General features: G+C 42.2%; 1 protein-coding gene across 3 annotated transcripts; it reads left to right on the forward strand.

Moving 5' to 3' along the window:
• Positions 1–1,656: 1,656 nt before the first annotated feature.
• RHEX (regulator of hemoglobinization and erythroid cell expansion) lies at positions 1,657–25,748 on the forward strand. 3 transcript variants are annotated; one of them, XM_043924306.1, is made up of 8 exons: positions 1,657–1,864; positions 4,115–4,205; positions 21,450–21,653; positions 21,874–21,974; positions 23,006–23,149; positions 24,424–24,488; positions 24,962–25,197; positions 25,463–25,748. In XM_043924306.1, the coding sequence occupies exons 3-7, from the start codon at positions 21,643–21,645 to the stop codon at positions 25,160–25,162; spliced, it is 522 nt and encodes a 173-aa protein (XP_043780241.1). In that variant the 5' UTR covers positions 1,657–1,864; positions 4,115–4,205; positions 21,450–21,642; the 3' UTR covers positions 25,163–25,197; positions 25,463–25,748. The 3 variants fall into 3 exon arrangements, with proteins under 3 accessions (XP_043780241.1, XP_043780240.1, XP_043780242.1); XM_043924305.1 differs by having other exon boundaries at positions 1,658–1,864; positions 24,962–25,748; XM_043924307.1 differs by having other exon boundaries at positions 1,659–1,864; positions 21,450–21,584; positions 24,962–25,748.

Consider the following 25,748-nt stretch of genomic DNA (forward strand, 5'->3'; position numbering starts at 1 on the left):
AGAGAAAACAGCTTAGTGAGTCAAAAATCTTGGCTTGATTCCTGTAGGTTAACTGTAGCTAGAGTTAAGTACCAGGAGACCCTGGCAGTCAGGAGCAGAGAGCTGTTTGTTGACAGTGTAAGGATGAACCTGAAGGGTGTGGAAAAGCCAGTTAGGAAGTTATTCTGCAAAGCTTCCAGCATGCCCATGCATTCCTCAACTTTGATTAAGAATGTTGCTTCCTATGGCTTCCCTGGTGGCTGGGTGCCTGGGTGGGGAAGATCCCCTGGAGAAGGAAATGGCAACCCACTCCAGTGTTCTTGCCTGGGAAATCTCATGGACAGAGGAGCCTGGTGGCTACAGTCCATGGAGTCACAAAAGAATGAGACACAACTTAGTGATTAAACAAAAATAATTCTTAACGTAGCTATGGAAGAAAAGAAAACTAGCTGCAGACATATTTCCACAGTGAACTGGTAATACATTTCCGATGTACATAATACATCAGAAAACACTGGGCAGGGCTTAGCCCTAGAGGTGGATTTTCAACTTTAAAGAATAAAAACTAAATATTAATAGCTACTATATGTTGTTTACCAGGGGGCTTCCCCAGTTGCAAAGTAGGTAAAGAATCCTTCTGCAATGCAGGAGATACAGGAGGTGTGGGGTTGATCCCTGGGTTGGGAAGATCCTCTGGAGGAGGAAATGGCAGCCCACTCCGGTATTCTTGCCTGGAGAATCCAATGGACAGAGGAGCCTGGTGGGCTACAGTCCATGGGGTCGTAAAGAATCGGATACAACTGAGCATGATGAGCTGTTTACCAGAGAAAAGAGCATCTGTTAAGTACTTTGCCTATGTATTTGTACTTGTATTAACTTCAAAAAACCTTATGAAATTTAAAAAATTAAACATTTATTATTAACCTGTGAAAAAACTGAGACTCAGAGGGGTTAAGTAACTTTTCCCAAGTCACTCAGCTATCAGGTAACTGAGCCAGTTTTCAAATCTGAATATATCTGATTCAGGAGCCCTTATTCCACACTGCTTATCTTGTCCAGAGCAGGGAGGTGTCATCACAGAAGCCTACAAAGTTCTTTCTTTGTTTCACATTTTATCCTCCTCCTGTTCTTCAGTCCTCAGTTTAGTTCTCAGAGGTTTAGCCTGAGACCCCACACCCAAAGCCTGCAGTCAGCCTTGCTTCCCTTCCTGGCACTGTCTGTCTTACAAACTGCCCCAGCCGTCTCAGGTGGGCCCCGTTCAGTGTTTAACGGCAAAGTGCTTAAAATCATCCTTATCAGTTGCCTACATCCCATACACACACTCTTAAAAAACCTATGGCCACGGCATACACAGTTTCGGAGGTGAAGCAAGTGGGAAGGGACCTTTGCCAATTTGTAGAGACCCACTCCTTCATTTCATAAAGGAGGAACATGAGCTTGCTGGTGGGAAAGTGATTCATCCGAGTTCATACAAGCAAATGAGTGCCAGAGCTGGGCCTTGAACCCAGGCCTCCTGACTCCTTCTGCAGAGCCCTTCCCACTCCACCAGGCCACGCGTGTATTCGTGGTATTTAAATTTGTGTTCACACGGAGGGAAAGAGACTACTACTCTCCACAGACATAAACTGCGTAGAGCAGAAGGGCAGAGCCCTGCCAAGAGAGAGAGGAGGTGTTATCTGTTGCTTCACCCCGCTTTTCTCAACCGAGCTAGATCATTATCTTTGAGTAGCATGCCCCCGCCCCGTTGGAAATGATGAAACATTGGCGACTGACCTCCAGTGACTGACAAGCTTCCGGGTGGGGCTGGGGGGTGGTGAGGGAGATGTTTCCATCAGGACACCACTGAAACACAGACTGGGATCAGACCTTTCTCATAGTCCTGGGGGTAAGTATTGTCTGGGCAGTAGGATTTAAAATTAGTTTAAGGGGTGTGTGTCTGTTTGTGAATATAAATGTACTCAAATTCCATAGCGGATTCTTTGTTTACGTGGGGGGATGCCAGGGTGTGGAATTCAATTGCCATCCTCTTGGAGTGAGCTTAAGATTTGGCACTGTGCATTTCACAGATAGCAGTGTCCCTCTCTTTTTGACCGCACCCAGAGGCGTGTGGGATCTTAGTTCCCCAGCCAGGGATTGAACCTGTGCATTGGGAGCATGGAGTCTTAACCGCTGGATCGCCAGGAAGGTCCCTGGACATTAATTACCCTCTTCCTCTTGAGACCTGAGATCTGTTGGCAATAGCAGCAGCAGCCTTCAGGGCTCCAGCTGGAAGGTGACTTTGGAGGCAGACAGAACCAGATCCAAAGAACTTTGCAGAATGTTTATAAGCCTCAATTTCCTCATCTACAAAATGGGTATAAAACCAGCCATGATACAGTATTGCTATGAGGATCACAGACAATGGACATTTAGTGCCCAGCCCAGTGCTCCAGCAATAGTAGCTATAAATTAATTACTCTTTTCAAGTCATCTGTGAACCAGATCACGGAGAATATCCCACTATGTGAGTTTTTCCCTTAAGACTCATTCCGAGCTGCAAAGAACTGGGATGTTTTGAGGGAAACAAACCAGTCTGGCAGTTTAATAATGTTATGAATCAGAATGAGAAAATGTATGCTGTCAAAGAAAAAAGCCATGCAAACACCCAGACCAGGAAAAGCCATGCAAACATTCAGGCAAAGAAAAGCCAGCAACAATGACAGCAAAATATAATAGTTGACCCTTACATAGAGCTTCCTATGTCTTGGAACTGCTTTAAGAGCATCATGTAGATTAATTCATTCAATCTTCACAACAACTCTGAAAATATAGGTGCTATTCATAGTTTCTCTTTACGGTTGAGAAAACTGAGGCACAAAGGTGTTGAGTGATTTGACTGAAGTTGGCGACAGAAAGCTCTTCTAGAGAACTTCAGCACAGAAGAGTGTTTTTAGGGCAGGGCTCTCTCCATCGTCTCTGCAGCCCGGGGAGCTCTGGAGTGTAGGCTAGGCACTCAAGGAAGATGTGGTAATTGGGATCCTGCTCTTGTCCTTGCATGGGCCTTGTTGTGTGGGCTTCGACAACCCTACCCAGTACAACGCCTTGAGTAGGTCAGCTGCATATTTGGCAGAGCCCAGGGCAAATATAACATCTGGGGTCCCTCTTTTAAAAATTATTAAGAATTTAAAAATGGCAACGGCAGAGCACTAGGCCCATCATGAGGCCCTTCTGAGCATGAGGTCCTACTGAACAGAATAGGAGGTATGCCCATGCCCCTGAGACCCAGCGGTGAGGCAGGAACAGTGCTGGAAGCTTCCATGGTCTCACTTATTCCTCTTGACAAATCCTGTGAGAGAGGCCTTTGGCTTTCTGATTAACGGAGGAGGGCAGTTAGGCTCAGGGACATTAAGTGCCCCACTCTCCACCAAGCTTAAACAGTATTTATTACATGGAAACAGATTGAATTGCAGTGCGTACAGAATGTTATTAAATCAAAGTGCTTTTCACCATACATTGCCTCTAAAATTTAGAGTCTAAATATTGTGTCAGGAATCGCGGAGCTAAGTATGGACTAGACCTTTGTTCCAGCCACTAAAGTGCTCACAAACTGAGCATAACCTGTAGAAGGTGTTTAGTTTCTCTAAAATCTAGTTAGTCAATTCTATAAAATTTTGTTGGCTGGCCCCTCCAATTTACCTGAAACTTTGCAGAACTAGCAAAATGACTTCTGAATACTGCTTAAGTTGCTTGCAATTGTCTTGTTGATTTGGTCTTGGCACTAAATTGCAATCATCTCAAGTAATTGTTTGTAAAAAGGCTTTCCATCAAATTACTAATCAGAAATTTAGGATGACTTGTTTTCTTCCTAAAAATTGGAAGTGCCTGCACCTATAAAGCTGTGTGACTGGAGATGTGGCTTAGCTGGTTGAGACTCATAGTTGCTATTTCTTGGGAATTTGAGTCTTATCCTCTATGTCACTTTAGACTAATGGAATTCTAAAACAATAAAATGTCAGAACAAAATCTGTTTAACTCATCCCCTTCAGTTTCTAGACAGGGAAACCGAGGCTCAGATAGAGGAAGCAAGGTGTCCAAGGTAGCTGAGTCTGGAAAGTTGAGCCAGAATGTTGACCCAGGTTTTCATTTCACATTCCAGATGTGTCCCAGCTGCCTAGGGTGAGGTCCCTACCATGGTGACCAGAGCGGAAGCAAATCTAGGGACGGTTTCTCTGATACGCAGGACAGAGGTAAGTAACTGTTGTCGCCTTCTCCGTGGTGTTTGTCAAGACCTGCTTCCTCCCTTTTCACAGCTGGGTGCTTTGACCTTCTCTGTTCCCTGGTGGCTGGACAGACGGACACTCATAGGACCAAGGATCTCCCAGCACCATGTAGCTTTGTTCATTGGATTGCTTATACCTCCCACCTGAAAGTCATGAGTGAGGGCCCTGTGGAAATGGGTGCATTTATATAGGTAAGCCAGCTTATAGGGATTGAACCCTCTTTCTGGTCTAAGGATCACCCGCTGTTGTATACCTCTATATGCCAAGCACTCAGCTAAGTTTCTTAAACACCATGTGTAGTGTGGTGAAGGCTGTGGCCTCAAACAGCCTGGGTTTGAATTCTTTCCGCTCCACAGGGAATTAAAGCCTGATTCTGTCCTATGCAAAATGGGGACAGCCATAGTAGCTACTTCATAAGGTTCTTATTTTGAGGGTTAAACAAGATAATTTATTCAAAATGTTTTACATGATGCTGGCATATGGGAAGCACACAACTTGAATTAAAATGAAACAAATGACATCTTCACTTTCCCCATAAAATTCTGGGACCAGAAGACAGAAAGCAAGTCATAGCTAGGAAGGCCAGAGCTAGGATCCCCAGCCCAGTTCACCTGACCACTGAGTCCCTGTTTCTCACCGTTTTTCTGCCCTTATTTGTATGGTTGCTGGGCAGCATTCCCAGTTTCCCCCTTTCCCTCTTATTGCCATATGGTTGAGCTACAGTGAACTTTGTTGCAGACAAGCAATTCCATTAAAGCTGTCCTCTACAGCCAGAGCTGGCAGATAGCTTTAGCTGGAGTACTGTGCTCTCCATTTTCCACCCATCCATCCATCTCGGTGGCTCTTCTGTGAAGATGCTATTGCATGAGGATCTCTTATTCTTCTAAAACATTACACATTACGCACATCTTCTGACAATCCAGCATGCTTCATTGTGGCATTTCTTGTGCTTTTTGGTTTTTTTTTTTACACCTTAATGTCTTGATTTTCCAAGTACAACCTGAGTTCTTGGAAGTTCAGATAGCATTCTCCCCTTTTTCATGGCCAAGGGTATTTCATCCAGGACCACACACAGACCACTCAATAAATGTTTGATTCATTGAAATTCAGACATTTAACTTACTATCTCAATGTTCTATTAACATGGTGAGATAGAATTTAGATGTAAATAAAACATTTATGTAGATAAATTTGGTCTCATGCTAATTTAAGCTACTCAGAATTTCTGGATTTGTTTTAATACTCTTAAAATACTTTTTTTTTCCTGATTGGAAAAAATCATCCACAACATTTCAGTACTTAACTTTTAATATTTAGGTATATTTTCTTCCATTTCCCCATCTTGAAGAAAGCACATTTAAATAGACTCCCCAATTTAATTTCCATAAATGTGTATTTGTGAGAAATTTTATATTTAATATGCAAAATTATTGTCAATGAATTATTCTGGATTTGATGAACAAAATCACATGAATTGAGGGGTAGAGGTTATTGCTAAACTAATAGACATAATTTTTTTAATGGCCTAGAGTTTTCTTTCTTTAAAAATATTTATTCTTTTTATATTCACTTTTTTACAGAGTTGTAATCATATTGTATATTGTATACTACATATATACAATAAAGTATGAGCTAAATATAACTGTCTAGTAATTTTTCACTGAAGACTCTTTCCCTAGATTAATTTTTCCTAAACATAATTTTACAGGTCTACACTACTTTTTAAAAGTGGTTTGTCTGGAACCCACCTTGTTACAATTCCTTTTCAAATATGTTCCAACCTTTCTGGATTATTATCATTTTTTCCTAATAAATTTTTGAATAATTTTGAAATTTAAAAAATTCTCACTCTTATTTTGATTGGAGTTATATTGGACCAATAAATCAATTTTGAAGCAATTTTTTAGTCTTCTAACTTCCCAATCTGAAACATCAGATGTCTATTAGTTTAAGTCTTTTAGGTTTCTCGGTAAATTTTTAGAATTTTCTACAAAATAACTTTCTTATGATTAAAGTTATTCTTAGCTATATCTGTTGTGATGGTTGATAAGGCTCCTTGTCTCCCCTGCCCCCAATTCTATTTTCTATTACTAGAAAAATAGAAAGAATGGCTGGTAATTTTAGAATATTTGTCATGCCCTTAGGACTTCCTGAGCAGTCTCATTAATTTCACTCGTTTTTCAATTGATTCTTTGGGGATTTCTAGGTATAAAATCACCTCTATTGCAAATAAGGATAAACCTGACTTTTCCTTGCTCCATTTCTTTCATGCATAAGTTATTAGCTGAGGCTCCAGCACCAGCCTGCCTGGGCACAAAGCCTCATTAACTCTTCTCATTATCTGGGCCAACTTATTTAACTTCTCTGTGTCTGAGCTCTGTCCTCCATAAAATGGAAGTAATAATAATAGTACCTACCTCCTAGGTAGTTGTGAGAATCAGATGAGTAGACATATGTAAAAGTGTCAGCCACAGACAGCCTGCTCAATAAATATTCAATATTATTTTTACAGATTGGAGGAACTTCCAGGAAGTAGAATTTCCAGGATTAATTTTTAAAAATGGTTATAGCAGACATCTTCATTCTTAAATAACGGCTAAAATATTTTACCATTTGGTAAGATGTTGATTGCTGGTATAGAAGGGATATTCTTTATTAGAGTAAGAAGCAATCCTCGCATTTGAATTTTAAGAACTTAAAGAAGTGAGGGATAGTTAGGGAGTTGGGGATGGGCAAGTACACAGTGCTACATTTTCAATGGATGAAAAGCACAGAGTGTTATGTGGCAGCCTGAATGGGAGGCAGTTTGAGGGACAATAGATACATGTATACGTATGACTGAGTAGCTTTGCTGTCCACCTGAAACTCTCATAACATTGTTAATTGGCTATACTCCAATACAAGTTAAAGCGTTTAATTAAAAATAGTATTAATGAATGAGTATTCAATTTTATCAAATGTTTTTTGGCATTTTACTGAGATCATAGTTTAAAATTTTTTATTTATCCATGTATTTATAGTATATAAAAGGCAGTTCCTTAAATGATCGAGGCTTAGACTTTTGAGTCAAATGAGCTTGAATTAAAAAGACTCTTCCAGTGGGGGCACAAGGGCAAATTGCTCACTTCTTGGACAACCGCAGTGTCCTCACCTAGAAAATGGTGATAATGTCTGTTCTTGTAGAGCAAGAAGATAAAAGCCACAGGGAAAACACTCAACCTTAGTTTTCATTATTGTAATAATTAATCTCCTGGATGTCCCTGGAGTAACTTAAAATTTTTTAGCTTTTATTGGAATATAGTTTGTTTACAATGTTGTGTTAGTTTCAGGTGTACGGCAAAGAGAATCAGTTACACATGTTCATATGTGTGCATGCTAAGTCGCTTCAGTCCTGTCTGACTCTTTGTGACCCTATAGACTGTAGCCCACCAGGCTCCTCTGTCCGTGGGATTCTCCAGGCAAGAACACTGGAGTGGGTTTCCATGCCCTTCTCCAGGGAATCGTCCTGACCCAGGGATCAAACCCACATCTCCTGCAGTTTCTGCACTGGCAGATGGTTTCTTTACCACTGTGCCCCATATACACACTACTATATATAAAATAGATAACTAATAAGGATCTACTGTATAGCACAGGGAACACTTCTCAATACTCTGTAATGACCTATATAGAAAAAGAATATATAAAAGAGTAGATATATGTATATGTGTGAGGCTTCCCCAGTTGCTCAGTGTTAGAGAAACTGCAGGAGATGTGGGTTCAGTCCCTGGGTCAGGAAGATCCTCTGGAGAAGGGCATGGCAACGCACTCCAGTATTCTTGCCTAGAGAATCCCATGGACGGAGGAACCTGGTGGGTTGCAGTCCATGGGGTCACAAAGAGTTGGACGTGACTGGGTGATGAGCACACAGCACAAAGTGTGTATATGTCTATCTCAGTCTTTCAGTTGTCTCTCCCTCCCCTCCCTCTCATAACCGTAAGATTGTTTTCTATATCTGTGACTGTTTCTGTTTTGTAAATAAGTTCATTTGTACCATTTTTTTTTTATTCCACGTGTAAGCAATATCTCTGTCTGACTTCCTTCGCTCAGTGTGATAATTTGTAGGTCCATCCATGTTGCTGCAGATGGCATTGTTTCTTTCTCCTTTACGGCTGAGTAATATTGCATTGTATATACGCACCACACTTTCTTTCTGCATTCCTCTGTGGATGGTCGGCGGACACTTAGGCTGCTTCCATGCTTGGCTATTGTAAATAGTGCTGCAGTGAACATTAGGCTGTATGTATGTTTTCAAATTATGGTCCTGTCTGGATGTATGCCAAGGAGTGGGATTGCTGGGTCGTGTGGTAGCTCTATTTTTAGTGTTTTAAGAAACTTCCATACTGTTCTCCATAGTGGTTGTACCAATTTACATTCCCACTAATAGTGTAGAAAGGTTTCCTTTTCTCCACACTTTCCCATCATGTATTGCTTGTAGATTTTTTTGATGATGGCCATTCTGACCTGTGTGAGGTGATAGCTCATTATAGTTTTGATCTGCATTTCTCTTAATGATGTTGAGCATCTCTTCATGAGCTTTTTGGCCATCTGGATGTCTTCTCTGGAGAAATGTCTATTTAGATCTTGTGCTCACTTTTTGTATTGAGTTGTTTTTTTTTTTTTTTCGGTATTGAGTTACATGAGTTGTTTGTGTATTTTTGGAGATATATCTGTTGTGGGTCACTTCATTTGCAAACATCTTCTCCCATTCCGAGGGTTGGTTTCTCATTTTATGATTTCCTTTGCTGTGCAAAAGCTAAGTTTGACTAGGTCGCACTTGTTTATTTTTGTTTTTATTTTCATATGCCTATGTTTTTCTCTAAAAGTTTTATGGTATCAGAACTTGCAATTAGGTTTTTAATTCATTTTGAGTTTATTTTTGTGTAGGTGTTAGGAAGTGTTCTGATTTCATTCTTTTACATGTAGCTGTCCAGTTTTCCCAGCACCACTTATTGAAGAGGCTGTCTTTTCTTCATCGTATATTCTTGTCTCCTCTGCCATAGATTAGTTGACCTTATGTGTGTGAGTTTATCTCTGGACTTCCTATCCTGTTCCATTGATCTTTATGTCTGTTTTTGTGACAGTACCATACTGACCTGATTACTGTGAAAGTCGCTCAGTCATGTCCAACTCTTTGTGACCCCATGGACTATACAGTCCATGGAATTCTCTAGGCCAGAGTATTGGAGCGGGTAGCCTTTCTCTTCTCTAGGGGATATTCCCAACCTAGGGATCAAACCCAGGTCTCCCACATTGCAGGCAGATTCTTTACCAGCTGAGCCATCAGGGAAGCTCAAGAATACTGAAGTGGGTAACCTATCCCTTCTCCAGCAGATCAGAGCCGACCCAGGAATCGAACTGGGGTCTCCTGCATTGCAGGCAGATTCTTTACCAACTGAACTATCAGGGAAGCCCCCTGATTATTGTAGATTTGTAGTAGAGTCTGAAGTTAGGGAGCCTGATTTCCCTGTAGTAACTTATTTTTTATAATTTAATTAATTTATTTTAATTGGAGGCTAACTACTTTACCATATTGTAGTGGTTTTTGCCATACATTGACATGACTCAGCCATGGGTGAACATGTGTCCCCCATCCTGAAACCCCCTCCTATCTCCCTCCCCATCCCATCCCTCTGGGTCACCCCAGTGCATTGGTTTTGAGTGCCCTGTTTCATGCATCGAACTTGGACTGGTGATATATTTCACATATGGTAATATACATGTTTCAATGCTATTCTCTCAAATCATCCCACCCTCAACTTCTCCCACAGAGTCCTAAAGTCTGTTCTTTATATCTATGTCTCTTTTGCTGTCTCACATATAGGGTCATCATTACCATCTTTCTAAATTCCATATGTACTGTATTGGTGTTTTTCTTTCTGGCTTACTTCACTCTGTGTAATAAGCTCCAGTTTCATCCACCTCATTAGAACTGATTCAAATGCATTCTATTTGATGGCTGAGTGATATTCCATTGTACGTGTACCACAGCTTTCTTATCCATTCATCTGCCAGTGGACATCTAGGTTGCTTCCATGTCCTAGCTATTGTAAACAGTGCTGCAGTGAACATTGGGGTACACATGTCTCTTTCAATTCTGGTTTCCTCAGTGTGTATGCCCAGCAGTGGGATTGCTGGGTCGTATAGCAGATCTATTTCCAGTTTTTTAAGGAATCTCCACACTGTTCTCCACAGTGGCTGTGCTAGTTTGCATTCCCATCAACAGTGTAAGAGGGTTGCCTATTCTCCACACCCTCTCTAGCATTTATTGTTTGTAGACTTTTTGATAACAGCCATTTTGACCGGCATGAGATGGTACCTCATTGTGGTTTTGATTTGCATTTCTCTGATAATGAGTGATATTGAGCATCTTTTCATGTGTTTGTTAGCCATCTGTATGTCTTCTTTGGAGAAATGTCTGTTTAGTTCTTTGGCCCATTTTTTGATTGGGTCATTTATTTTTCTGGAATTGAGCTGCATGAGCTGCTTGTATATTTTTAAGATTAATTCTTTGTCAGTTGCTTTGTTTGCTATTATTTTCTCCTATTCTGAAGGCTGTCTTCTCACCTTGCATATAGTTTCCTTCATTGTTCAAAAGCAGGCATAGAAGGAACATACCTCAACATAATAAAAGCCATATATGACAAACCCACAGCAAACATCATCTTCAATGGTGAAAAATGGAAAGCTTTCCCCTAAAGTCAGTAACAAGACAAGGATGCCCACTCTCACCACTACTATTCAACATAGTTTTGGAAGTTTTAGTCACAGCAATCAGAGAAGAAAAAGAAATAAAAGGAATACAGATTGAAAAAGAAGTAAAACTCTCACTGTTTGCAGATAACATGATCTTCTACTTAGAGAACCCTAAAGACACCACTAGAAAATTATTAGAGCTAATCAATGAATACAGTAAAGTAACAGGATATGAAATTAATAATACACAGAAATCCCTTGCATTCCTATACACTAATGATGAGAAAACAGAAAGAGAAATTAAGGAATCAGTTCCATTCACCATTGCAATGAAAAGAATAAAATACTTAGGAATAAATCTACCTAAAGAAACAAAAGACCTATAAGCTATACCTAAGGAAACTATAAACTATAAACCATAGTTAGGTATAAACTACACCTAGAGAAACAAAAGATCTATAAACTATAGGACACTGAAAAGTTTTTTATAAAAAACTATAAAACACTGATGAAAGAAATCAAAGAGGACACAAATAGATGGAGAAATATACCGTGTTCATAGATTGAAAGAATCAATATATAGTGAAAATGAGTATCCTACCCAAAGCAATCTATAGATTCAATGCAATCCCTATCAAGCTACCAACGGTATTTTTCAAAGAATTAGAACAAATAATTTCACAATTTGTATGGAAATACAAAAAACCTTGAATAGTCAAAGCAATCTTGAGAAAGAAGAACAGAACTGGAGGAAACAACCTGCCTGACTTCAGACTATACTTCAAAGCTATAGTCATCAAGACAGTATGGTACTGGCACAAAGTCACAAACATAGATCAGTGGAACAAAATAGAAAGCCCAGAGATAAATTCACACACCTATGGACAGCTTATCTTTGACAAAGGAGGCAAGAATATACAAAGGAGAGAAGACAATCTCTTTAACAAATGGTGCTGGGAAAACTGGTCAACCACTTGTAAAAGAATGAAACTAGAACACTTTCTAACACCATACACAAAAGTAAACTCAAAATGGATTAAAGATTAAAATGTAAGACCAGAAACTATAAAACTCCTAGAGGAAAACATATACAAAACACTCTCTGACGTAAATCACAGCAGGATCCTCTATGACCCACCTCCCAGAGTAATGGAAATAAAAGCAAAAATAAACAAATGGGACCTAATTAAACTTAAAAGCTTTTGCACAATGAAGGAAACTGTAAGCAGGGTGGAGTAACTTTTGATATAGTCAGGTATTTACCTCTGTATTCATAAATGAGATGAGCCTGGAGAGCTTTCCATTTTTTTCTGTGCCCTGTGTTCCTTAAAATTTCAAAAATTCATTTGTAACACTATCTGGATGTAGATTTTGAGTAGATAGTTTTTATACTGCTTTTAATTTCAGATAATAGCTGTCATTTATTGGATGCTTATTACTATGTGACAAAAGCTAGAATAACTTATATACCTCATCTTATTTCATCTGCAGAAGTGGGTATTGTTTATGTTCATCTAATCAAACCCTGAGAATTAGTGATTATTGATTTTATCTTACAAGTAAGAAAACAGAGGCTTTGAGAAGTTAAATAATTAGACCCAACTCACGCAGAGGACGAGCTGGGATGTTAAGCCAGACTGTCTGACTCCAAGTTCTCTACCTTTAGCTGCTTGAGAGGTACAAAACTTGGATCCCAAACTTCTTTCTTATTATTTTGCTTTGTTGCTTTTAGTCTGTTTGAGTTTTCTGTGCCTTATGGAGTCCATTTCACTAATCTACATTTTTCTAGGAAATCAATAATTATATTGATATTTTACACACAAAAAAAATGTCAGTAATTTCACAATTTTTGGCCTCCTCTGTTTATGTGGTTATAGTTATTATTAGTTTGGCTTATTTATGTTTCATCCTTTTCTTGATTATTCAAAACTGCATATTCAGTTAGAGGACAAAAGTCTAGTAGAGTGAAGGAGACTGAATGATATAAAATAGAAATATGTATTTTTTTCTTTCAAAATATTCCATTTCCATCCAACTACACTTTCCTTTCCTCTACTGTCCTTCCATCTTTAAAGAACAGAATGTTAAGGGCCAGAAAGAGCCTTAGGAGTACTACAAGTGCTGGGCCTAGAAAGGATTTCTACCTGGCCCAGGTCACACAGGTAGCAAGTGACTGAGCCAGGAGGAGGAGCCTGGCTCTCATCTCCCTGTATTGTTCTCTTAGAGCTCAAATTCTTCATTTTAAAGACAATAAATTAATGAAAATTTCCAAAAAATCTTTTTATAAACACTTTATAAAAAAATCTTTAAAGCTACTTATTTCTTGCTATACAGTAGGTCTTCATTGCTTATCCACTTCAAACATTAAAGCTACTTAATTTTAAAAGATTGATCAAGTCATCTTAGCAATATTGATTATGCTTACTTTAATCCATATGATGTTTACATAAATCGTCTTCTGTTGTGTTCTTTCTGAATATATCTATCCAAAGAAAGCATGGCATCAGACAGGAAAAGGTGTGTTTTTATTATTTCATCTCTTTTGTTATGCTGTACCTTTTAGAAAGGCCAGGAGAGAGCTCCTTTAGCAGGAGAGGGGGAAATAAGACAATGGAATCCAGCCTTAACTCAGGGTTTCCACCAGGTTCGAAGAAAACAGAAGAAATGCTCTCAGCCCTCTGCTGACCCGTGGTTTGCAGGCAGTTGGCAGGACACTGCATTAAGGAGGGGCTGGGTATTCAAACCTGAAAGAGGGCAGGACAGTCACATTTTGATGATGGAACAAAGCGTACTGAACTTTCACACGGTCCAGGCATTTTTTTCACAACTTAATTACTTCAAATTGCTCATTTCCTGGTTGTTTGGGGTGCGTACACAAATGAGCAGATGTTTCTGCCGACTGTCTGATCAGCAATCTGCAATTAGCCCCCAAGGAACAACCTGCTCATTGCGGTTAGGGGCCATTAGCCACTTAAATAATGACATCTGTCATCATTTTCATACTTCATCCTGCCAAGATTTTATCTTCAAACTGCACTCAAAACCGAATGTCTAAGCTTCCAAAAATAGACAGACCAAATATTTATAGCGCCACTCTAGTCACCATCTTGGTGCAGGGTTTTAGGGTTGAATGATACCTAATAATTATTGAGTGCTTTCCACATGTCTGCCACTGTATTTAGGTCTTTATAAACATAACTCCCCAAGCCCTCACAAGAACTCTGTGAGGGATATAATATCATTAACCCCATTTAACAGGTACAGAAACTGAGACACTGAGAAGTTCAATAATTCACACCTAGAAGGGAACAGAACTTGGATCCATGTTGACTTTTATCTTATATATTGACGACACAGGTACAGTGTGTTGTTTAGCTAGTAAGATGCTCATAATATATTAAAATGAAAGGAAGAAGTGTAGGCAATATTGTTCTCAATAAAAAGACCAAATAAGATAATGCTTTTAACATAATGTAACGTTTATCTAACGCAGTGATTCTCAACTGGGGGCAAAAGTGACTGCCTTAGGGAGACATTTGGAAATGTGTGGGGTCATTTTGGCCTGTTACCTCTGTTACTGGTGGTCTCCCAGGCAGTGCACAAGCAGTTTTAGACAAGGAGTCATTTGGCTCTGAATGTCCAGAGTAGTAAGAAATACTAGTAAAGTAGAATACTAGTCATTTTCAATGATGCCATAAAACTGAAGGTGGCAAACTCAAATGCTTTCAGGGATCAGTCAGGATTGAAAAGTACATGACCTTCCTCAGGGCATCCACATACAAATCTTTAAAGTACATTATCAAATAAAATCATCTAGGTGTCAAATTGGGCCTGTGAGCACCCAGATTGGGGCTTTTTAATGGAGATTTTCCTGATCTGGAAACAAGTTTATGAAGTATTAAGCAAAGAGGAAAAGTAACTACTCAGTGTTGCTGCTGCTGCTGCTAAGTCGCTTCAGTTGTGTCGGACTCTGTGCGACCCCATAGACGGCAGCCCACCAGGCTCCCCCGTCCCTGGGATTCTCCAGGCAAGAACACTGGAGTAGGTTGCCATTTCCTTCTCCAAAGTGTGAAAGTGAAAAGTGAAAGTGAAGTCGCTCAGTCGTGTTTGCCATGGACTGTAGCCTACAAGACTCCTCCGTCCATGGGATTTTCCAGGCAAGACTACTGGAGTGGGGTGCCATTGCCTTCTCCGAACTACTCAGTATGATGCCTTGTTTCAAAAAGATAGTGTATACAAATATTTCCATACACATACAAAGTGCATATATTTGTGAAAACATAAATACAATTTTACGAATGAAATTTGGGTTCATTTTATGAAATTCTTTGCTTATTTGCACTCCTAATTTTTTATATTTCAAATACCTATTAGTTGTTTGATTTTTAATAAACAGAGAGGAGCCTTAAAAAACGAAAACTTAGAGCATGATTTCAGAATACAGCCCTGGTTGTATCCCTACCATTCCCTTCAACGGAAGAAGCAGAATAACTTCTGTGATTAAGGACAAATGAGGCATTTAATATGAGGTCAGTGTTCCTAAAGCGTAAGAGCGCCCTTTAAAAAGAAACACTGTTGATTTCCTGGCATACTGGCTTTGCTTCTAGCCCTTTTCCATGATTTTCATGCTTTTTTTGTGATTCAATAAAGCTCTCCTGGTAACATCCAATCATCTTTTTTGCATCTGCCCCAGAAATCAGGATTAGTACCAAAATTTCCTTGAGAAGGAGAAGGAAATGGCAACCCACTCCAGTATTCTTGCCTGGAGAATTCCATGGACAGAGGAGCCTGGTGGGCTACAGTCCATGGGGTCACAAAGAGACACAACTGAGTGACTAACATACTTCCTTGAGAAATTTGCTTGAGAAATCGGTATCTGTTGAAATTTAAGTAGGGCTTCTCCAAAATAAGACTAGGTCAGGCATTTAAAATATATCTATTCCCTTTCTTCAATCAAGTCAACTAATTTTTCAATATCATTGTTTTTATGATAATCCCATACTCACTTCATCACTTTGGTGTTTTATTTCCAGCCTCCTGGCTCTGCAAATTTTACCCTGCGCATGTCACTTTTTCTTTTCTTTTTTTTATGTGAATGTGTTATTTATTTATTTATTTTTAAATTTTTTATTAGTTGCGCATGTCACTTTTGACTGAACTTTCTCCCTAGAGTTAGCTGATCACTGGGGAGTACTGGGTTGTCTATCCACGTGTCCTGGGACTTAGGGGAGGGGTTGTTGTTACTGTTCAGTTGCTAAGTCATGTCCAACAGTTTGCGACCCCATGAACAGCAGCACGCCAGGCCTCCCTGTCCATCACTATCTCCCTGAGTTTGCTCAGACTCACGTCCATCAAGTCAGTGATGCCATTCAACCATCTCATCCTCTGTCAATCCCTTTTCCTCCTGCCTTCAATCTTTCCCAGAATCAGGGTCTTTTCCAGTGAGTTAGTTCTTCACATTAGGTGGCCAAAGTATTGGAGCTTCAGCTTTAGCATCAGTCCTTCCAATGAATATTCAGGACTGATTTCCTTTAGGATTGACTGATTGGATCTCCTTGCAGTTCAAGGGACTCTCAAGAGTATTCTCCAGCACCACAGTTCAGAAACATCAATTTTTTGGTGCTCAGCTTTCTCTATGGTCTGACTCTCACATTCATACATGACTACTGTAAAAAACATAGCTTTGACTGTACAGACCTTTGTCAGCAAAGTGATGTCTCTGCCTTTTAATACACTGTCTAGGTTTGTCAAGCTATTCTTCCAAGGAGCAAGCGTCTTTGAATTTTGTGGCTGCAGTCACCATCTGCATTGATTTTGGAGCTCAAGAAAATTGAAATCTGACACTGTTTCCATATTTTCCCCATCTATTTGCCATGAAGTGATAGGACCAGATGCCATCATCTTTGTTTTTCGAATGTTGAGTTTTAAGCCAGCTTTTTCATGCTCCTCTTTCACCTTCATCAACAGGTTCCTTAGTTCCTCTTCACTTTCTGCCATTATCTGCATATCTGAGGTTGTTGATATTTCTCCCGGCAATCTTGATTCCAGTTTGTGATTCATCTAGCCAAGCATTTCACATGATGTTAAATAAGTTGAATAAGCAGAGTGACAATATACAGCCTTGTTGTACTCCTTTCCCAATTTTGAACTAGTCCATTAATCCACGTCTAGTTCTACCTGTTGCTTCTTGTCCTTAGGTTTCTCAGGAAGCAGGTAATGTGGTCTGGTATTTCCATCTCATTAAGAATATTCTATAGTTTATTGTGATCCGCACAGTCAAAGGCTTTAGAATAACCAATGAATCAGAAGTAGATGATTTTTTTTGGAATTCCCTTGCTTTTTCTATGATCCAGCACATGCTGGCAATTTGATCTCTGGCTCCTCTACCTTTCCTAAATCCAACTTGTACTTTTGGAAGTTCTCGGTTTACATATTGCTGAAGTCTAGCTTGAAGGATTTTGAGCATAATCTTGCTGGGATGTGCACTCATCAATTGTACAACTGTACAGTTCAATTTGAAAATGAATGCAATTTGAGCATTCTTTGGCATTGCCTTTCTTTGGGATTGGAGTGAAAACTGACCTTTCCAGTCCTATGGCCACTGCTGAGTTTTCCAAATTTGCTGGCATAATAAGTGCAGCGCTTTCACAGCATCATCTTTTAGGATTTGAAATAGCTCAGCTGGAATTCCATAATCTCCACTACTTTTGTTCATAGTAATGCTTCCTAAGGCCCACTTGATTTCACACTCTAGGATATCTGGCTCTAGGTAAGTGACAACACAATCATGGTTATCTGGGTCATTAAACTGTGGAAACTTCTTCAAGAGATGGAAATACCAGACCACCTAACCTGCCTCCTGAGAAATCTATTTGCAGGTCAAGAAGCAACAGTTAGAACTGGACATGAAACAACAGACTAGTTCCAAATTGGGAAAGGAGTATGTCAAGGCTGTATACTGTCACCATGCTTATTTAACTTATATGCAGAGTACATCATGAGAAATGCTGGACTGGATGAAGCACAAGCTGAAATCAATTGCCGGGAGAAATATCAATAACCTCAGATATGCAGATGATACCACCCTTATGGCAGAAAGTGAAGAAGAACTAAAGAGCCTCTTGATGAAAGTGAAAGAGGAGTGAAAATGTTGGCTTAAAACTCAACATTCAGAAAACTAAAATCATGGCATCTGGTCCCATCACTTCATGACAAATAGATGGGGAAAGAATGGTAACAGTGAGAGACTTTATTTTGGGGGGCTCCAAAATCACTGCAGATGGTAACTGCAGCCATGAAATTAAAAGACGCTTGCTCCTTGGAAGAAAAGCTATGACCAACCTAGACAGCATGTTAAAAAGCAAAGACACTACTTTGCCAACAAAGGTCCATCTAATCCAAGCTATGGTTTTTCCAGTAGCTATGTATGGATGTGAGAGATAGACTATAAAGAAAGTTGAGCACCGAAGAATTGATGCGTTTGAACTGTGGCGTTGGAGAAGACTCTTGAGAGTCCCTAGGACTGCAAGGAGACCAAACCAGTCCATCCTAAAGGAAATCAGTCCTGAATATTCATTGGAAGGACTCATGCTGAAGCTCCAATACTTTGGCCACCTGATGTGAAGAACTGACTCATTGGAAAAGACCCTGATGCTGGGAAAAATTGAAGGTGGGAGGAGAAGGGGACGGCAGTGGATAAGATGGTTGGATGGCATCACCGACTCAATGGACATGAGTTTGAGTAAACTCCGGGAGTTGGTGATGGACAGGGAGGCCTGGTGTGCCGTAGTCCATGGGGTTGCAAAGAGTCGGACACGACTGAGTGACTGAAATGAACTGAAGAGCTTTTTAGTACAGTTCTTCTGTGTATTCTTGCCACCTTTTAAAAATCTCTTCTGCTTCTGTTAGGTCCTTGCTGTTTTTGTCCTTTATTGTGCCTATCTTTGCATGAAGTGTTCCCTTTGTATCTCTAATTTTTTGAAGAGCTCTCTAGTCTTGTCCATTCTATTGTTTTTCTCTATTTCTTTACATTGCTCACTTAAGAAGGCTTTCTTTATCTCTCCTTGCTATGCTCTGGAAATCTGCACTCAGTTGGGTAAATCTTTCCCTTTCTCTTTTGCCTCTCTTCTTTTCTCAGCTACTTGTAAGTCCTCCTTGGACAATCACTTTGCTTTCTTGCATTTCTTTTTCTTCAGGATGATTTTGGTCATCACCTCCTGTACAATGTTACAAACCGCTGTCCATAGTTCTTCAGGCACTCTGTCTACCAGATCTAATCCTTTGAATCTATTTGTCATCTCCACTGTATAATCATAAGGGATTTGATTTAGGTTATCCCTAGATGGCTTAGTGGTTTTCCCTACTTTCTTCAGTTTGAGCCTGAATTTTGCAATAAGGAGCTAATGATCTGAGCCACAGTCAACTCCTGGTCTTGTTTTTGCTAACTGTCTAGAGCTTTTCCATCCTTGGCTGCAAAGAACATAATCAATATGATTTTGATACTGACCATCTGGTGATGTCCATGTGTAAAGGGGGAGGTAGGTAGTTTCCTGGGGTCCCCTCTCACTTGGCTTGTCATCTGGATCAGTTTCCACCTCCTGCTCCCAGTGACCCCTTCATGCCATGACAAAAGTGAGTTAATGCAACACTCCTGCAGAAGGAACCACAGGAGACTCCTTTTCCAGAGGTGACCTGCTGGTGCTCCTCGGCACTAGGGTGGTAGGTATTCCAATGAAGTGGGGTGGGGGGATCTCCCCCACTTAGAATGTTCCCACTTTCCATCTTCCTGACACATCTCGCATACTGAATCTATACATAATGAAGAACTCATGTCTGAATGCTGAATCCATCTTTATAAATCAAATTCAACAGCAAGAAGTGATGATGTTAGGTATACTTTGCTCATTTAACTTGAAAAGTAAAGAGTGGATAGAGTTAGGTTCCTTTGGGAAAAGTGTCTAAAATTTATTATGTATCAGAACTTATTATGTCAGAAAGAGGTGACTTAAGCTAAGTATGATGCTTAAATTGGGCATGTGTTGCTCCTGTTTTTCTCCTTTCTTTCTTTCTGGCGGCGCTGGGTCTCTGCTGCTGTGTGTGGGCTTTCTCTGGCTGCAGCGAGCAGGGGCTCCTCTCTGGTTACGGTGTGCGGGCTCCTCACTGCGGGGGCTTCTCTTGCTGGAGCGGGGCTCCAGGTGCGCCGGCTTCCCTGGTGGCGGTGTGTGGGCTCAGTCGTGGCGACACACGGGCCCTGGCGCTCTGGGGCCCAGTAGTTGAGGCACGCGGGCTTAGTCACCCTGCAGCACGTGGGATCTTCTGCGTCTCCTGCACTGGTAGGCGACTTCTTTAACTACTGGACCACCAGGGAAGTCTGCTCCCAACTTTCGACCTCACACAAAAAAAGTTGTTCCCGAAGACTGGCTTGTTGGTTGGTAAAGGATGTAGAAGAAAAAGTAGTTTTTTCTCTCTGGCAGCTTCCAGCTGGCCAACACCCAGCCCTGGAGAGGCGGTGGTGGCAAACCTCTCAGGCTCCCTCCTCAGTTATTGCCTCCTCTCTCTCCAAACTTAGTCCAAGTTGGATCTTGGATAGGCCCACCCAGTGTAGAACTACAGATAGAAGTAAAAAAGGCAGGACTTTCCACACTACTCTTTAACACTTGGAAACCCTGATTGAGAAAATAAGCTTTATCGGCATTAAAAGGCTTTTCAACATTTATCGTCTGCAGCAGGACAATGGGCCATCATGTGGCCCATCTTGTGCTAAGTAAAGATCATTTTGAAAGCTTTGAAACCATCTTGGCTTTGTTTTATAATACACTCCATATTCAGCGCTGTGGTCTTTATTTTTGACACTAAAAAAAATTTTTTTTTAATTGAAGTATAGTTGATTTACAAAATTGTGTTAGTTTCTGGAGTACAGCAAAATGATTCAGAATATATATATGTATATATATATATACATATACTTTTTCATCATGGTTTATTACAGGTTATTAAATATAGTTCCCTGTACTATACAGTAGGACCTTGGCTGTTTTTTTTTAATCTGTTTTATATATAGTAGTTTGTATCTGCTAATCCCAAACTCCTAATTTATTTCCTTTCAGCAGTGTGGGTGCACGTGTGTGTGTGTGTGTGTGTGTGTGTGTGTGTGTGTGTGAGACACTGGTGTGCGTCACAGATTCTCTCCCAGTGTATTCGCTCCTGCGGGACTGCTCTGTGCTTCCAGCAGCAGCAAGGCTCTGGAGAAGAGACAGAATGTTGGGGAGTGTGGGCTTGGATGTAGAGCTCAAACCAGGTTTGACTGGAGGGCCTCAGACATGTCCCTCAGCCCTCTGGGCCTCACGTGGCTCCTTATAAGAGGAGGGCAGTGACATCGAGGTCCGAGGATTGTGTGGATCAGCTCGGAGGGCCGGGCTGCGGGGGGCTCAGCCCTGGGGCTGGCAGGTGCTGATCCTGTTACTGCCTGTTTTGTAGATTCAGAGACTGGAATCTGGGGAGAGGAAAGGAGACGACCCCCCACCAGCAGAGACTTCCCAAGAGCTCTGACGCACTGCCTCACCTCTGCAGGTCTCCAGGGCCGTCCTGCCGGGGGTGCTGCGTGGAAACAAGGTGCCAGAGAGAGCCCGCGCCCCACTCGCCACCCGCGGCGGCCCTCCAGGAGCTTGTCATGCTAGCTCAGTGAGTGGTCTGGGGAGAGCCGGCTCGGTTCCCGTGAAGGGAACATCACTTCCTGCACACAGCACCCTCCCCGGGTCCTGACGCATTCCCTTTCAACAGGGAAGGGACTCAAGCCACAGCAGCAGTACCTGCAGGCTGCCCCTGGCTTGGGGCAGGGATGGGTTTGCAGCTGTCTCAGCACCTCCAGAACCTCTCACCTGATTTCCTCATTTCCCAACAGGGTCATGGAGGTCTGGCATGGAATCGTGATCGCAGTAGTGTCGCTGATCCTGCAGGCCTGTCTCCTCGCAGTCATCAACTACCTGCTCAGCAGGCACATGGGTAACTGGCTCAGCGTTCTCTTCCTTCCTGGTCCCCCTCAGGGACCATTCCCAAGCCCACAGCAAGATGAGCCCCCAAATATCCCTTGAAATCCTACTTGAGGAATCGCTAGCCAGGTGTCCCCTCACTCCACCAACCTCTTAAGCGGGTTATCTCACTCTGACCCAGCCCATCTGTGCTTGGGAATGATGGCTGAGAGTCCTTTTGCTATCCAGACCTCCTGCCTAGAGACAAGCTTCTGCGATGCTCTTGAGGCTGGGCTCGCTTAACCCGAGCGTAGTAAATTTCCTTCATCACCGCCAAGAGACGTGTAGAAATGGCCTTGAATTACAACAGAAAGGAGTGTGGTTAGACTAAGATATGAGCTTAAATTTCTGAGCTGATTTGGAGTGAAAGACAGGACGCTGTGTCTGAGGAAGACATTATAATTAGGGTAAGTAAAATAACACCGCTTGGGCTGTGCTAAGACAAGGGATTGAGCAGAATGATGGAAGTCTAAGCTTCTCTCGTCATTCATTCATTTACCCAGTACAACAGGAATCAAAATAAAAATCCGTGCCATTATGACCTTGCATTCCGTGGGTAATACAGACAACAAACAAACAAGTAAAATGTGTGTCAAGTCAGAGTAAGTGTAGAGAGAAATCAAGCAAGGCAGGGAGATATGAACGGGATGGGGGTCAGCATCCCTGAGATGCTGACATTTGAGTCTAACCCTGAGGGAAGTGAGGAAGTGAGCCACACCTACAAAGTCCATAAACTCAGGATTTGCTCATCCTGGCGGAAGCAGAGGGGCCCAGCAGGATGGAGCTGAGGTGCGGCAGGAAGGGGGAGGGGCGGGAGGCCTTCGGCTTGGACTCCAGCTTTTACCCCATGTGAGGCCAGGGCGCTGCAGGATTCTGAGCAGCGGAGGGCTGAGCTTTGGAGAGATCTGTCTGACGAGTGTTCCCTCAGGAGAGCTGTGCTCACAGATGCAGGATGTGCCTGGCCAGGAGAGCATCCACTTTTGACTCTTGCCCTGTCCCCGGCAGCCAAGGAAAATGAGCGCTTATTGAAAGGGGCCAGGTCCCAGGCCCCCAGCGTTAGTCCAGCTCACTGCTGCCCGCCTGCTGCCAAGGAGAGGAAGGAGACTCGGGCGGAGAGGAACGTCCTGGTGCCCGAGCCCCGCTACCAGCGTGAGTACCGCTGCCAGGGGAACGTGCCATAGCGCTGCTGCTGTTCTGTCTGGACTACCCAGGGAGCCTCCTCGCAGCAGCCCATCTTCCTGCCCCAACTGCGAGCTGGAGGATTCCTCACACACTCCCCAGTGCAGGCCAAGCCAGGCCGCTGCTTTCAGAAGGCCACCCATCCTATCCGGCGGGGCAGACGGTAGTGGGTTTGTGAAGGCCTTAGCTCTTTCCTGGCTGCCTCGCAGGCTTGGGCGCTGTCTCTGCTCCTGTCTCTGTGACACGATGGTATCTTTTCTTCTGCCCGCCATTAGCTAGAGCCCAGATTTCAACCACCTCTGTCTGCTCCCAGCCATGGGATCTGGGCATTTTAATAAACCTGAGTCTTGGTGACAGTTCACATCTATATCCCCCTCCAGCAAGGGGACCAACAGGAACACCACACTCTTGCTGTTTTCTCTCTCTCCCCACTTGAGAGACCTGCCAGGCCACTCTTCACACAGTGCAAACTGCTGCTTCCGCAGCAAGACATTCACTCACCAGAGATTGCCCTTTTCACTGCTTATCTTTTGGTTGATTTAAGTTTGCCCCATCCTTCTGAATTTTATCTTTTCCGTTAGAGAAATCTGGTTGTTAGGCTTCCTCAGCACCAAGATAAGGCTTCAATGCATGAGAGACCCAGAAGATGCCACTTGCATGATCTCAGGGTTTCAGAGGAAGTGGAGAGGCACTGGTCTCACCATGACCCTTGATCCCAAAGCTTCCCTGAAGCCTGGCTGCAATCAGAGACTCGGTGGTTGGCAGGGACATCAGAGATCCTCGTCCAACCCTCTCTGTCACAAGGGACAAGACCAGGGCACAAAGAGAAATGTAATCTGCCTGGAGTTAGTGACAGGCTTAGATTAGAAGCTGTGCCTGTGATTTCTGGGGCCAGATCTGTTTGCCTTGGGCCACAGCGGCTCAGCACACCCCACTTACTCCCCTTCCAGCAGACAGTCTTTCTCAAGCACAGGGCAGCCTTGCAGGCTTGGTGTTTACTTTTAGATGGAGCTGGAAATACAACAGGGCCTGGACTCTTGGATATGTTCCTGGCTGTTTCCAGAGGTTTCCACTTTCTCTGTTCTGTTCCTCTCTTCTCTCTGGGGGACACTGGTCTCTGTTCCCCACTCCACTTGAGATGCTCGCTCTGCTTCTGTCTTTGTCTCATGCTTCCTTCCATTGCCTCTATACTCTCTAAACACCCTCTGGCTGCCTTTAGAAGAACAATTTCTGTTTTTCCCTAGATGACAGTGACACGTCTTCAGATAGCTCGGACAGCTCAGACAGCTCACCTCCCACCACCTGCCAGGTAAGGGACACCCCTAGTGACCCCAGCAGTCTGGGGTCACCTGGGCTGCAGAGACGGGGGCAAGGAAGGAGGGCCACCAAGTCATTATAGCAGCCTTCGGTGAGGGTGGTCAGGTTTTCACTCACAGGCCTGTACCAACAGCACAGAGTGTCCAGACAAAGCAGGTCTGAGTGGGCTCTAAAAATGAAGGTGCTCACAGGAAATCCCCTTCTCCCCACGTCCCAGTTACTGGCCAAAGTCCACTCTGAGTCCCAACCTCACTTGGAGAGTCTCCACATTTTTCTTCCTTAAGCCATTCGTTCCCACAGGTACAAGGAGCAATCTCTCTCATTGCCTTGGCCCTGCTCTCAGATACGGCTACCTGGGACCCAGGTTCTTTCCCATCTGGCCCAGGGCAAGCCTCTTTGAGTTGAATACCTTGTCCAAACATGGTAGGAATTTTGACCCAAATTTCTTTGCCTTTCCCCCCTAAGGTCAACAAGGATGTGAACTACACACAAGTAGTCTTTGCAGCCCCTGGAGATCGAAGAAATGACTCTGTCCTGGACTATGAGAACATAAAGGAAGCCACAGATTATGTCAATGTTAAGCCAAAGAGCCACAAGCCCAATTTCTGGACTTTTGTGAACCCTGCTGTCTCTGAACCAGTGGAATACTCTCAAGTGGTCATGTGAATCCTGGGCTTTTTAATGGGGTGCAGTTCCTTATGAATTCTTGCACTTACTTTATAGGGAAATTACTGGGTTGTTTTTTTTTTTTTTTTTAAGACGAAGCATAGGAGGAAAAAACAAGCCTGTATCTCAGCAAGAAAGATTCAGATCAGGAAGAACTTGCAGGTTTCATGAAAACATCGGAGCGTATCAGTAGAGAAAGTGATTAAATCTTTCTCCAGAAAAAATTTTTTAAAGATTTTAATCAGCTGTAGTAGAGTTCTGTTTGACAGTCTAATGATTAAATGCCTCTCTGATGTCTTCAATTATTGGGAATAAACAACTTCCTTAAAAATTTTAAATAAATAGCAACCACCAGTTCCTCTTTTCCTCTGGCCTAACCTTGCATGCCGTTCCTTTTTGAGTGTTGTATCTTGCTGAGTAAGCCTGCTCTGCCCTCAGAACTTTAAATAGTGCACTTGGAAAGCTCACCACTATTTCACCTTTGAATCTGCTAGTTCTTAGGAATTAAAGATGACAGAGCCATCTTTATGTTATTAAAAAAAAACTTTCCAAATTCAATCCAATAAAATTCAATATCTATTCTTGG

This window comes from Cervus elaphus, chromosome 14, assembly GCF_910594005.1.
Source record: "Cervus elaphus chromosome 14, mCerEla1.1, whole genome shotgun sequence".
Lineage (NCBI taxonomy): Eukaryota > Metazoa > Chordata > Mammalia > Artiodactyla > Cervidae > Cervus > Cervus elaphus.